This window comes from Tachypleus tridentatus, chromosome 5 (genome assembly GCF_004210375.1).
Source record: "Tachypleus tridentatus isolate NWPU-2018 chromosome 5, ASM421037v1, whole genome shotgun sequence".
Taxonomy (NCBI): domain Eukaryota; kingdom Metazoa; phylum Arthropoda; class Merostomata; order Xiphosura; family Limulidae; genus Tachypleus; species Tachypleus tridentatus.
Window position 1 is genome coordinate 26,867,237 of NC_134829.1, and position 14,986 is coordinate 26,882,222.

General features: G+C 34.6%; 1 protein-coding gene across 1 annotated transcript in view; it reads left to right on the forward strand.

Moving 5' to 3' along the window:
- Positions 1-5,176: 5,176 nt before the first annotated feature.
- LOC143250787 (putative Na(+)/H(+) antiporter nhx-9) overlaps positions 5,177-14,986 on the forward strand; it is a 44,600-nt gene continuing 34,790 nt past the window's right edge. The window contains exon 1 of the mRNA XM_076501771.1: positions 5,177-5,714. Within this exon, the coding sequence (XP_076357886.1) occupies positions 5,384-5,714 (331 nt within the window). The 5' untranslated portion in view covers positions 5,177-5,383. The remainder of the gene's footprint in view (positions 5,715-14,986) is intronic.

Here is a 14,986-nt window from a genome sequence, read left to right on the forward strand (position 1 = left end):
ACCTGTGTTTGTGGCCCTCAATAATCCATGAAATTTCAGATTATCACCGCCCTCTAACAAAGTGCTGATGCTTTATGGTAAAAAAACAATATATTCTCTTATCATAGATAGTAAAAATATTGTATTGTCATGTATAATTAGAACACAAAAGGAGCGATTTCAATGGCCTGAAGCCTCTACTCGAATTGTATTGCTAGTTTTTGTTTAGGTGTTTTTATTTAATAGACGTGCTTATAGACATTATATCGCAACGTGTTTGTTTTTTGATGAGCTTTAACAGGAATATAATATATTTGTGATTGTTTAAGTATTTTTCGAGAAACATGCAATTACTTGTTTTGTAACTAGCACACATTATTGTCCCAGCGATGTCCAAGCGGTCAGTCGGCTCGGTAGTCACTGTAAGGTTCGCGCGTTCGACTTAAATACATTGTACAGATCAGTCCTACTTCCATTCTGTTCCATCTTCGTTCGTTGTACGGTAGAGTTTTTCAATAATGACTGTATTTTAGCCTGTTGAGTCATCTGGGAAACAGATTCTAATTATGACAAGCAAGGGTCTGAAACTTTCCGATATTAGACAGTTCTGCAAGCCAGTTACTGGTACTACAAGTGACAATGCAGATGCAGATAATCCAACAACCTGAAGCAAAGAAATAGAAACTTTCCATATAGAGGAAATACCATGTTCATCACAGAACGAGTCTAAAAATGCTTGTGCAATTATTGCACATCATGAACCACTAGATAGTTGTGAAACAAGTTTTTGCAGTAATGAAAAATATGACACTCTACAGATACAGTGTGGAAAGCCATATCATCCAGACGCACAACTAATACCACGACAGAAAGCAAAATCTCAAAATGTCAACTTCCAAGGCAAGTGGTTTTATGAGTTCTCATGGCTGCACTTCGACAATCGGACTCAAAAAGTCATATGCTTTCATTGTGCCAAGGCGGAAAACAGAGGCCTTTTTACAGTGAAATTGGAGATGCCAGTTTAGTATATCTTCATATCCACCAATTTTTGCAACTGGAAAAATGGAAAACAGAAATTCAACGAACACCAATCCTCCTCTCAGCACAGATTCGCTATATTTCCAGAAGGTTCACTTGATGTAACTCCAGTAACTGTCCAGCTACACGATGGAAAAAAGAATCAGCAGAAAGAATGCAAAAGAAGTTCCTGCAAGTTACATGTTCCTGCAACCGCAAAGCTGACACCAAGAGAGCGTGAGACATCTCCTGTGAACATTCCTCACTGTTTCCGGGTTGGGAAAAAATCATTCGCTACTGCCTTTGGGAGTAACGATAATCATCATATAATATATATATATATTATTGGTTAGCTTTAGGGTTTAAAGAATCAAGAGGCGTCACTGTATGCAGAGTGCCAGCAAATTTTCTTTCGCGTGCCACCTTGGGCACACTTGCCATATATTCGCCATCACTAATCTTCTGCGTCTCAGCAGAACAATATGGCTGCGACCTGTCCTTCATCTCGATGAACACGGGTTTTTATAATAGATTTCAGTAATATTTAAATTATTCTACATTATGTTATCCACAGACTTTTACATCACTCAAGAACTTGAGGTACAAAATATCTGATCAAAAATGTTCCGATATCAGACAGTTGTGCTCAATTTGAATGGCAACGGACTGAAGAAAAAAAAGTATTCCGAGATTCACATTTAGTGCACACTAACGAGTAGGTCACCATTGGTATGAAACTAAGTAATTGATAAATATATTTAGAATGACTCTATATGTATTCAGGAGGTATTTCTGCCATGATTCAAAATAAGTTTACTTATAATAAAAAACAACATAAACTACGTTAATAAACAGACCCTGCCAGCCTAGTGATTAACGTGCCCAGACTATAAACCTGAGAGTTTATGGTTTGTGTCATGATGACTATAACAAGTGCTGTATACATTGAGACGGTAGATTTGCTATAAGAGTGAGATTAAATTTTAATAATTAATTAGACCAGAGTAGCCCAAGGTTAGTGATGTTTATTTATTATATCAGCTCAGTAGAAGTAGCAGTGTGAAGATAGTTCTTGTGTAACCTTTTATAAAAGTCTGAACAAATAAGGGGTCAAAAGATTACGTGTCGTACCTTGTTGTCACTTTCGACCATAAGCTAGAATTTTAAAGAAAACGTATTTTATCAAAAGAATTCCTAGTAGTTCAGTGGTAAATCTAAATATTAATAACCCTAAAAACCAGGTTTCGATACTCGCGGTAAACACACAGATAGCCCTTTGTATAGGTTTGTGCTTAGCAACAAACTTATCAGAACTGTTCACTTGTTCTGAAATTATACTTCGACAAACAGAGAATACTTACTTTTTTCTCTTGTTAAACTGGAAAAAAAACCTTAGAAGAATTATTACATATATTTTCAAATCAGTTCACCATGCGCTTATGCGATAATAAACTTTGAACGAAAATTCTTATCAACAAGTAAGTTATCTATAATTAAGCTTTAACGAGGAATAAACGACGTTGAGACAGAAGTTTATAGAAACAGTTCTTGTCGATTTTGTTAAATCTTCAAACGTTACACGAGCGTACAGGACAAAATGTTTACATTCAAACTTCTTATTTTTATTTCAGTCACATTGAATAGCTTATAATTTTTCACTGAACGTGCAAGGTTACCCATAAGGCGACTGATAACCACCACAAACAATAACTTAAATGAAACAGTTTGGTTTGGTTTGAATTTCGTGCAAAGTTACTAGAGGGCTATCTGCGCCAGCCGTCCCTAATTTAGTAGTTTAAGACTAGAGGAAAGGCAGCTAGTCACCATTACCCACCCCTAACTCTTGGGCTACTCGTTTATCAATGAATAATGGGATTGAGCGTAACATTATAACGCTGAAAGGGCGAGTATGTTTGGTGTGACGGGGATTCGAGCCCGCGACCCTAAGATTACAAGTCGAGTGTCTTAACTATCTGGCTATGCCGGGCCTGAAAGAAATGGTACTATTCTTGGCGACATTAAACACGTTTATAAATTATTACTATGAACTTAAACCTCATTAGTTTTTTTACTTATTAGATTTAATAGATAATTTTACTTACTGATCTAATAGATAAACTTTATACATGTTAAATATCAACAAAGTTTTATAAGAAATGTAATTGATATGAAAATTGTGCAGAAGAACCATTTCTGTAGAGGTGTTTCATCCAGTGGCATAGATACACTTAAGTAATTGTGCGAAGTAGGAGGGGAGCTGAAAGAGGACCAGAAAAACTTAAAATTACGTACATGGAGATTAAATGTAGGAGGCTCAATTACAAATTATACGGTGGCTATCTTTTATAATCACGCTACTTATTTTATATAAATTTATTTGAAAGAAAAAACTTCAAATTATTAAAAAGTTTCGAAATTTATTAACATTATTAGCTATAAACCGCTATAAAAAAAGTATATTCTATCAAAACTCCTCTTGGTAGGTCAGCGGTAAATCTGAGTGCTATTAACGTTAAAAATCTGGTTTCAATTATTTCAAGCATTTCAAAATCTCTTGCTGGTCTTCCTAAGTGATTTTCATTACACTAACGGTTTTGAAGAATATCTTGGACTTGATATGGCCAGGTGGTTAGGGCGCTCGACTCCTAACCTGAGGGTCGCGGGTTCGAACATCTACAAACGGCCCGACGAAGTTTCTATCAAATATTTTCGACAGCTTGCCAAAACTAAACATTTTAGAATGTAAAAAGTTCAAACGTTTCTTTAACTTACAATCAACTATCTAAATTAATATCATATATACGAACACAATATTCGTTTAAATCTGGTGATTCTATTAACATTTAAGAACACAGTATAATGATCCTACCATATTTAAAAACGTAGTATAATAATCTTACCATATTTAAGAACGTAGTATAATGATCCTACTATGTTTAAGAACGTAATGTAATGATCCTACCATATTTAAAAACATAGTATAATAATCTTATTAATATTCAAGTGTAGAGAAAAATATATATGTAAAAAACAGCTGGTATGGATAGAGAAAACTCTATGTAGAGGAGCGAACAACGTTTCGACCTTCTTCTGTTATCATCAAGTTCACAAAGAAAGAAAGAGGTAACATCTAAGCACGCCCTCTACATTCCTACACTCAATTACACAACCGCCTTCAAACATGTGGTCAGCCATCGGTCAGTAACTTCTATAACGCACAAGTTTAATATGTTTACTTATAATCTGTCACTATTAGCATACTAAATTTTGTCAAGATTCGGATATTGTTGCAAAAAAACATGATTGGACATGAGTTAGGAACTAACACAATATGATGACTACACTGGCTCTGCATGCTTACAATGACTTATAATACATATGTAGGTCAAAGGTGAAGTTCATAACGGAAATCGTATTTTAAGCGATAAATTTAAAAGCTGTTATTATACGATTCCACAAAATATGGTACTCTTTGCAGAGTAAACGATGGGTTAAAGTTAGATATTGTTTACTTTGGAGTGCTTTTGTTGTTCGGCATATTGTGTTTTCCTTTAAATACGTTCACTGATTCCAACCCGTTTTTAAATGTTAATCACGTGACATGTAACTAATTAGGTATAGAAGGCTATTATATATTTCTTTGTTTGCTGAATTTTGTGTAAAACTATTTAAGGAATATTTGCACTAGATGAAAAGTAGTTAGCCAATACCGCTAACTCTTAAGCTAAGGCTATTCTTTTGTCAACGAGAAGTGCAACTGACAACATTTTAATACCTTCAGTAAAAAAAATGCGAGCATGTTCGGTGAAGGGATTCGAGTTCGTGATTAACTGATTGAAAGTAGATCGCTCTAACTACGTGTCAATGCCAAGCCCCGAAACTCTCATCGAAGTACTTTCGATTTGCGAATTACAAAATTTGATTTTGTATAAAAATATAACCATACGATTAATAACAATACATAATTTCTGTGAATAGTCCAGGCAGGAAGAAATATTACTTGATTAATTAATCATACAATTACGTGTTTCAACTTTTAAGTATTATTCGGCAGTTGCGAGAAGACAGTATGCTTGATAAGGCACCAGTCGGAGTGGTTTGAGTCACATGACTCCTGCGCATATTACAAATACTAATAAGCAACCAATAAAGAACCGAATACAGAAGAGTGAATGCAAAGTACATTTTGAGTAAATAACTTCCTGTCGCTTGACAGATTAAAAGGCATTGTTTTTGTAATAGAGGTCGCTCATTTATTAGTATTTATTTAACACGAAATTTTCATTTATATTTTGAAAGTGATTAAATATGTGTATAGAAAAGAAAACATTGAAGTTGTACGTGAAATTTTGATTCATGGTTTTGAAATAATTCAGTAAGCTTAAAAATGCAACTTTCTGCTATGGTGATTATTTTAGCCTGTTATATTTCGGATGTTAATAATGCATTTGCTACGTCTAAAGAAAAATACGAAAGCAATCTAGTAAAAACTTCTTCAGCGCACCTCGAGAAAGTTTCCCGAAGATCTAAAATTCCAACCGTCTTCTTAACCCCTTCAGAGGTAATTATTGGGCGTTTTAGAAAGAGCGAGCCTATAGAACATGCAAAGAAAGAACATAAGAGCCATCGTTATCACGTTGCCACAGTTGACTTTCACCATGTTTCCACCCCTTTTATTATAGGATTGTGGATCTTTGTTGCAGGTTTAGCAAAAATTGGTGAGTTGATGTGCTTTGTTTTAAAATATTTTCTTTACCGTTGTGCTGGCATTCTAAAGTAGCCTCGTAAACATGTTGAATACAGTTTAACGTAGGCTTGGTTTTTACTACTTATCCTACTATATTGGTATTCACCTGCAAGTTGCGACAATAAAAAAATAAAAACTCTATTTCTTTTCTAGTGAAATAATTTTGTCTATCTCCTTTATCAGTTAATATTTCTAAACATGTTGAATAAATTTATATATTCACCCGCAAGTTAATGTTTTATAATAATTATTTCCATGTTCATAACTTTTTTAGTATTTTCACTTACATAAACCAAACTTTTTTTTATTTATTGTGTTGTAATGTACTCGTTCTACGAATTCATTCTTTCATTTAAATAAACATCCGAATATTTTCGTGAAACAGTTTTTCACGTACGGAATTCTACAAAATAGCTGAGATAAGATGATAAACGGAAACTGTATGGAGCTGACGAAATAATGAAATCGATAAAAAAATCCTATAACTGTTTGTAATTCACTATTCAAACTTCTAAATGTTCTTGTACTTGCTGTAAAAAATAATGCCGGGGCTGTGTTCGACTGAGCGTCCTGAGGGTAATACTGTGGAACAGAGTTTAATTGTCGATTGTTGGAAATTGCAAGAATTCTACAAATTAGACAAAAAAAATAGCGTTAAGAGTAAGAGGTTTGGTGACAATATTATTAACTATATTATTGGGTAGTGCGGTTCTGTATTAATTTCATTTTCAGTTCCATCCTCTGAATAATACACTACCTAATTTTCCTTTCGTAATACACCACTTGTTTACCTGAAGTCTCAAGTGCAGGATATGCAGTGATAGAAGTATGGCGGGATGGAGTATACCTATGAACGGTTATTCTCCAAAATACTTTCTTTTTTTGTTATCCATCTGGTAGAATTTTAATTTTTTTGTGTTCATGTGTTGTTGTTTTTTATTGATCTGTGTCAATTATTTCTCTAATTATCAACCGAATACACGCAAACGTATGCTTATCGAGTAATTTACGTATCCTGTAATATGGACCACGTTTCACATGTTACGTAACCCTTCAGGAAACAAAGGATTTTATGTTCCTATTTGATTTCTCTCTATCAAAATGTTAGGCTAAGGGAGAAAAGAAAAGAAAACGACCATAATATGTGATTTATAAATGCAGAAAACGTCAAGAATAATAAACTTAAAGCACATTTAACGTCTTGTCATTCATACATGTAGGGCTTATAGAAAATCAATTCTGATAATTGAAAACTGTTTTTTAGACATTACTAATTTACAGCAATGTTCTTCTCTCTCTGTAACATGTACCATTTATTATAAACATATCTTTTAGTTATGCTTCACCATATAAATTATGCAAAATAATTAAAATGTACATAGTGAGTTTATGCCACAGTCTCCATGTTGATACGGTTAGGTAATTGTATCGGGTATCGAAGTCTTCCAAGACCTTAATCGTAATTCCGCTCTGAAACAATTCGTGATTTTGGTCTCTTATTTACAATTATTTTCCAGTTATTTTTATAGTTTTAACCAAAGGGTGAAATCCTGCCTGTATTCGCCGGTACTTAATACTGGAACTAATATTGTAATACTGTACTAGGACTTTTGAGCTGCTTTGTCTTTTTTTATGTTTACACTTTTTGCTTTTACAAAAAACAGGTTCACTTCATCCAGTTGAGTACCTTTATTTATTATTTTTAAAATTTTACCCTCGGTTTCAACATTTTTATTAATCCAAGTCTACAGTGCCCTAGCTAATAATGTAAATTTTCTCTTAAATCCGAGAAACGTGGTGAAAATTAGTTTTGATTATAAGATACTTTAATAAATACCAGTTGCCTCTCCAAAGCAATGCAATTAAGTAGTTTAAAATTCCCCTCAGCGCCACAGTGCGAGCAGTTTCTCAATCAACTAATGCAAATAAAATAGTTTAGCAGGAGGAGGTTGATTTAAGTTTCTCTAAAGGCGTTGATTCTGTGAAATGAGCTCGTGCTTTTGATTAATCAAATAAACACGCCCATTGAACTGCTCATTTGAAAGGTACAAGTAATTCGTAGGATGGTAGGTAAAGCTCTTGTTAAACAGAAAATTAGGTTCAGTAATATAGATAAAACATTTACTAATGTTTACGACTGAAATAACTTGCTGTTCTAGGGTTAGCTAGCTAGGAAAGTTTTAGGAACTATATTCGTTGACGTAATTTAATACAAATGAAAGAAAATCGGAGCAGTATTTGGAAACTAAGCTTAAAAAGGAATAAGAAAACGAACAGTGGGAGGTGTATTATAGTAATAATAATAATATATAATAATAATAATAATAATAATAATAATAATAATAATAATAATAATAATATAATAATAATAATAATAATAATTAAACTAGTGTACAATCCGAACTCTAAATTTACCATGGAAGAAATAGTGTTGATGAAAAATAAACGTAAAGTAATAAATTTGCAAGACAAATATTTACATACAATCCAGGACTCGAGGTCTACTGGTAACTTTACCATTATCACATACACTAAACCATGTTTTAAGGTCCAAAAATACACACATACTTATTTACAGCAAAGAAATCCAGAATGTAAATGGAAGTTACGGAGCAAAGCGTGGCAAAAATGTTTAAAAATTTATATTTTAATAGTTGGACGTATACACTACACATACAAAACAAATATACTCAAACAACCTATAGAAACAAACCCACTATGCACAGAAGTTACAGTGGGACCTGAACTTCTGAACCTGAACTTTGGCATAACAAAAAAGTGCGACCATAAATGAAAATCCTCTAAACAAAAATAAACAGGTTATTCGCTAAAACCTTCAGCTCTGGTTGCTTCAAACCAAAAATAAAAAGTCGTGGTTAAAACTATTTTAGCAATTCGATAAATCTGTATAATTTTTCACAAGAGGGTTTGAAATTCAGAATGTATGTTGGACTATCTGTTATCAGAAAGCTCTTAAAGTAAACTAACGTGTGAATATACGTTTCCAAGAACATTAACCCTTTTCACAGCCAGAAACAAGACAAATTCCGAGATTATTACAATTATTTTAAATTGTGGAAGCTATAATAATGCAGATCTGTACTAAACTGAAACTCTCTAAAAATTGTTCGTTTTAAGCTATTGCTCAAAGAAATTTCTCTCTAGACAAAATCGACGCGTTTGTAAATATTAATAGGAGGGAAGTATGAGTGCATATAGGTAAATGCACCATTTTGGCTTTGAAACGTTTCAACAGATATTGTGTGCAGCTACTACACACCAAACGTACCTGAACATCAATCAGTATCAACTTCATTTTGAAAATCTGAAGTGATTAAAGGCATTTTTTTTGAGTGAATTAAAGCATGAAAATATTAGTGGTTTTTAGCCTGGAGATAATTAAATGAGGTTAATCTCGTTAAAATTATTTTACTGTAGTTTTTTTTTTCCTGTATGTAGAGACTGAGATCTGTAGTAAGCAACTATTACATATCTTGTTTTTCAAAAGTAAAAAATTCTTAAATGCCTTAAAGGTCTAAATGTAGAGCGTCACATCTGATTGAAATCGTCTAAAAACTTAATTAGGAGTGTTGCATTTTGTAGACTGACTAGCCAAGAATCATACCCTACTGTTTCTTGGGGTATTTTTAGTGTTAAGACCTGCACATCGCATACCCTGAATAAGCCTGAAGCCTTCTTGTTATGAAAGAAGGATTGTTAATACAATGTGCTAACCTAAACATAGCTGGAGAATGTGCTCGTCAGAATAAACTGTAGCTTGGGAAGAACTAACCTTATACAATATCCTACAAACCATAATGACCATGCAGGCTTCCTTGCACCAATAAAGATGCACTCCTGGCCAAAATCTTAAGGCCAATGAACATAAAGAAAAATATATGCATTTTGCGTTGTTAGACTCAAAAAGTGGTTGAGGTCTTAAGCGTTAATCGGTAAACACGTAACGAAATTTAGTCATTTGTGTTCGAGCATTAGCGTTGTCAACATCTCCCACTGACATCTCCTGTGTTACATTGGGTAAAAACATGGCAAAGGCTAAAATGTTGACAGAGTTTGAACGTGGCAGAACTGTGGCAGACATGGGAATACACACAGACTTTCTTACTAGTTGTTCAGTGCTTCTCCACTTGCAGAATATTTGGATCCTAACGACGATGCTTCCATTAAAGCTAGTATCGGCAATGATAACAAACCTTGTAAGTGGTGTGAAACCTGCTGGTGAATGGATAACAAGTGTAATGAAGAACCAGTGGCAAAAAGCTAAAAGATCTAAAATTCTTTACTTGTTCTGCAACCAGAAAAATGTAATCCTTATGGGTTGGTCAATGTAGTATGAATGTACATAACTTGTATCTGTCGTTTGAACAGTTGGAGGCACAGGAGGGAGTGTGATAATGTTGATACAACCCACACGGATGTAGCAATCAATCGTTAATATGGGTAGTAGTCTTAAACTTCTTCAGATCGTGGATAATACACACTTTGAACATCAGTGACTATCCCACGCTAAAATCACCTACAGAAGTGATTGTACTGGTCACGTTCCTGCAACGATATGGGGCAATGATGTAAATAAACATTGTACGTCTTGAACATCTCAGTAAAACTGTCAGCAAGACGTAATTATCCATTCCATAAAATATCTCTGTAGATTACTGGACATCTCCCTAAAACTGACCACAGTAATCATTACATTGTAATGGTGATTATTTCAAATGGCTAAAGCATATTTACTATATTTATCGGATAGATCAAATGCCTACAATTCAAGCATTTATTAATGTATTTGCCAAACAGTTGATAGCTTGTTTCTGAGCATCAGAAAAATACATACAGACTAAAGAGCAAACATTGACAATCCGCTGCTGGTGTGGTGAAACGTCTAACTTCAACTTATTGTCAGTCCAATGGTCTGGCTGAGTGGGTTATCTGAACTTTGAAATATTTGCTTTAAGTTCTTTTGAACTCGTGTCGCACTAATGTGAATAATCATGTACCATGTGTAATAATGGTTTATTTACTCCAAAAGAGTAACAGCTCACTGGCTGTTCTGCAAACATGCTCATGTCCGAATTTGAAATAAAATTCCCCATGGATCTCGCGTATGACTTTGATGGATCAAATGCAGAACTACCAAAATGCCTACAATGATAACGAAGAATTGTGATCCACGTTAGCTGATGAGCACGTATTCGTACATTAATAGATTAAAGTAAAAGCATCTGAGACCAAAGAGCTTACAAGACTGAAAGGATACAGTCCTGCGTGAAAAGATTTGATGTGTTTCAGCTACAACTTAAATCTAACTGTACTAGCCCCTATGTTGTTATGTGGTATCTTAATCCATCGAAGTACAAAACCAAAAATCGTTTAGCCTGAAAAAGTGCAATGGACATGTTTAAGCTGAAACCACATTACCAACAAGCCTGGAGGCGGTTGAATCGGTGTAAGATGACGTAAGTGCCATGAAATACTACTCTAATTTGTCAGAAGAATAAATGGAAAGTGAGATTCAAGTTTCTGTGATTGAGAAGGAAGGGATTTTGGCTGAACTAAAACGGCCTAGTGTGTATTCCTGATAGCAATGGCAGCATTGCCCTCTTCCTCTGGTTAGGAGTGAGAGAAGAGCTTACAAAGTCGGACATTATTTAACAGATTTATTAGCAAAAGAGAGTTGTAACCATTACTCTCTGAGCTGTGTATGTGTTTTATGTGCATATAAGTTCTTACATTGATATTCAAGAAGTTAAAATAGATTTCTCAGTATATTAACTGCTAAGAAGTTTTGATTGTTACTGAGCTGTTAAGTGGGATGTCTAAATATTTACACAATATTTTGCGTTATTCATCTAAATTTAGCATTGGAAAGAAACAGAGATAACATGTTGGCGGGTGGTTATCAGCCAACAATTGCACTTACGTTTACCAGTTGTTTTACTTTATTTGAACTTTTGAACTGAGACAAACATATTATTAACATGTTTGTAGATGGTACACCAAGAAGAATTTGTTTTGAATGTTACTTGAGAGGTATTTATGGACTTGAGAAGCCCATGAAATAATTTAAATTTATAGATTATCTTAAACGTGTCCCATCAGTGGGGACAGGTAATTTTGTTTGTAAATATTTGTCTTTACTTAGTGTCATACTTGTTTTACAAGTCAATGTAGTCCAGTCACAGTAGTAAGGTTTAAACTATTTACTAGTAAGTGTAATTACAAATAAAATAACAAAGTACTGAGAACCCGGCACTCGACTCGTAATCTGAGGGTCGCGGGTTCGAATCCCCGTTACACTGAAACACGCTCGCCCTTTCAGCCGAGGGAACGTTATAATGTGAGGTCAATCCCACTATTCGTTGGTAAGAGTAGCCCAAGAGTTGGCGGTGGGTAGTGAGGAGTAGCTGCCTTCCCTCTAGTTTTACACTGCTAAATAAGGGACGGCTAGCTCACCACCCACCGCCAACTCTTGGGCTTCTCTTTTACCAACAAATAGTGGGATTGATCGTCACATTATAACGCCCCCACGGCTGAAAGGAGCGAGCATGTTTGGCGCGATGAGGATGCGAACCCGCCACCCTGAGATTACGAGTCGCACGCCTTAACACGCTTGGCTATGCCGGGCCAGTTCTCGAGCAGCTCTGTGCGAAATTCAAAACAAACAAAGTACTGAGTTAAGTGAATTTTAAACAAAAACCAATGCAGTTAGTACTAAATATAGAAACATTAATATATTAATACCGTTACTTGAATAGTTTTTAACTTTTTGAGATCAAAACGTTATATATACTATCTGTAATTATTTTTCTACTTTTGTATTGATCTACAAATAGTATGTATGAATATCTTCAATATTCATAAATGTTATGAATGAATTGCTTTCAAGTATGCGAAGCATAATGATCCTTTGCCATGAAACTTGGTAGTACTTGTACTAATATTTAGCGAAACCATATATAACTACCTGTTTCAAATTATTTTGACGTGTTACACCATGATTAGTTATTAGTATGTTTTATATTTGTAATCACTATTGAGGGATTCTTTGGCTTTTTTACATTAATATACTAGCATTAGTTAAGAGTATGTTTTAAAGTTTCTAATATTAAGGGTGTAAAGGACACGACGTTCTTCTTTAGAATTTAATTATTTTGCGTCACAGTCAAAATCGCGTATTTTAGCAATAAAGTCGTTAGAAAACTTGCGGTATTATAATACTTTGTCAAAGAAGAATGGACATGGTTGCCCAGAAGTCTGTCATCCACAAACAAGGAACTGTAGGTGGAGAACGTACTGTTATAAAATGAACATATTTAATTTATAAGGAAATCTGTTTATCCTGTGAATACAATGGAGTAACAGAACAACAACAGGATTTGTTAAATAATTTTCCGTTATCCATAAAGTACATAGTGATCCATATTTAACATCTTGAGTACGCAAGTTTAAAGAAATCTTAAAATTGAAAGGATTGTTTATTCTTGCGTTCGAAGTACTCGTGACAATGAGGGAAATTTGCTGCTTGAGAGCGACAGCTATATGAAAGAGGTTTCGAGTGCAGGACGAGTTCTTTCCTGGACAGTGCTGTGAAGGTACCTGATGAACTTACACCTGCATCATCAGGACGATTATTCAAATGTCTGGTGCACCCAGATAATTAGATCAAAAAGACTAAAAAACTAAAGACTGCTGAGGATCATTAAGGTGGAATAGTATCTGGAGAGTGTGAAACCATGTGGAGAGGTTCTTAAAGGCTATAAGGCTGTCGTTAGCCAAAGTAACACAGCCCGAGTTTCACTAACAGACAATCTCTACCAGTCACAGCTGTTTTTCCAGGAGAATACAGTAGGCAAGCACGGATAAATATTGTAAATCAAGGTTATTGATCCTTTATGAGCCTTTGTGGTTAACCCGCAATAAAGACCACGGCTCATGATAAAACCTGGGGGTCACTCAGGACTGTGAAGTGAATTGTATCTCATTTCCCTGGACCAGCTGCTGATTACTTGTTTAAGTGTCGGGGTCCTTAATACGTCTATCAACATGTACCTGTGACATTGTTAACATATAAGCCAGGCATTGGCTAAGAACTCGCAGAGGAGAGACTTTTGCCTACCCCACAAGTTCCTATGAATGAGGCAAAGTAGATTATGCTTCTAATGTTTAAAGGAGCACCGAAAGATCTCAACCAGTTTTGAAGCATTTCAGGCAGGTATTTAGTTGCCTGTTACAATTGGACTTAGGAACAGGCAATCCAATACCTGATTCCAAATATTAGGTTGAGGAATAATTCGTGAGCGTTTTTAAATAATTTCATTCAAGCATTACATGCAAGACTATACAATACTTCAATGCATGAACACATTACACCCAAAACATTTATTATGATACTTTATTTCATGTAATACCTAGGTATATAGTATGCATTGTTTTAAACGAAATTGCAAGAAATTAAATGCGAAAAGCAGATGGTGTCGAAAATGCTCGATTTTGTCCACTTGACATTCCATTTAATGAGCTGAAAATGAAAGCAAAGATTAAAGACATCTGAAAATCAAACACACCATCTATTAGAACAAATATTTATCTACCAAATGACATAAAATATTTTGCGAAAGCGTTTCATTTATGAATATATTTTTTTAACTTGAAAAAACGCTCACGAATTATTCCTCAACCCAATATGTATGGACCATTCCTAAACATCTTCAAGAGCTTAATAAGGAGCAACAGGAAGACTGAGATACAAACATAACTGAGTTAATCAGCAGTTTGATCCTTTGGAGAATTGGACAATTCACTAGACTGAGTTTACGACATTAAAGAGGTCCAGAACTGAGAATGTGGCTGCTTATGTAGACAATCTCCATAAATTGCACGGTGAGGCCTATCCTGCAATAATAACATCAGATTAAAAGGATATCTTAATGAAGACGTTAATTGAGGAACGTCCTGACAAAGCCATAAGGGACTGCATTATTACAAGATATAGCTATAGCTTAACATATGCAATTTACATCACAACGCATAACGTAGTAATTTTGGACCAGTCATGGAGATTGTCGTAGACGCTACACTTTGATCACCCCATCTACTTGGATACCTATACCATATCTTGGGATAGCTGTTCACAAATTTTAAAGGTGTGATTCAACCATATTGGTTTACCATGAATGGGCAAGTTTATCCATGTCTGTACATTACATATGTGTAGACAGTTCA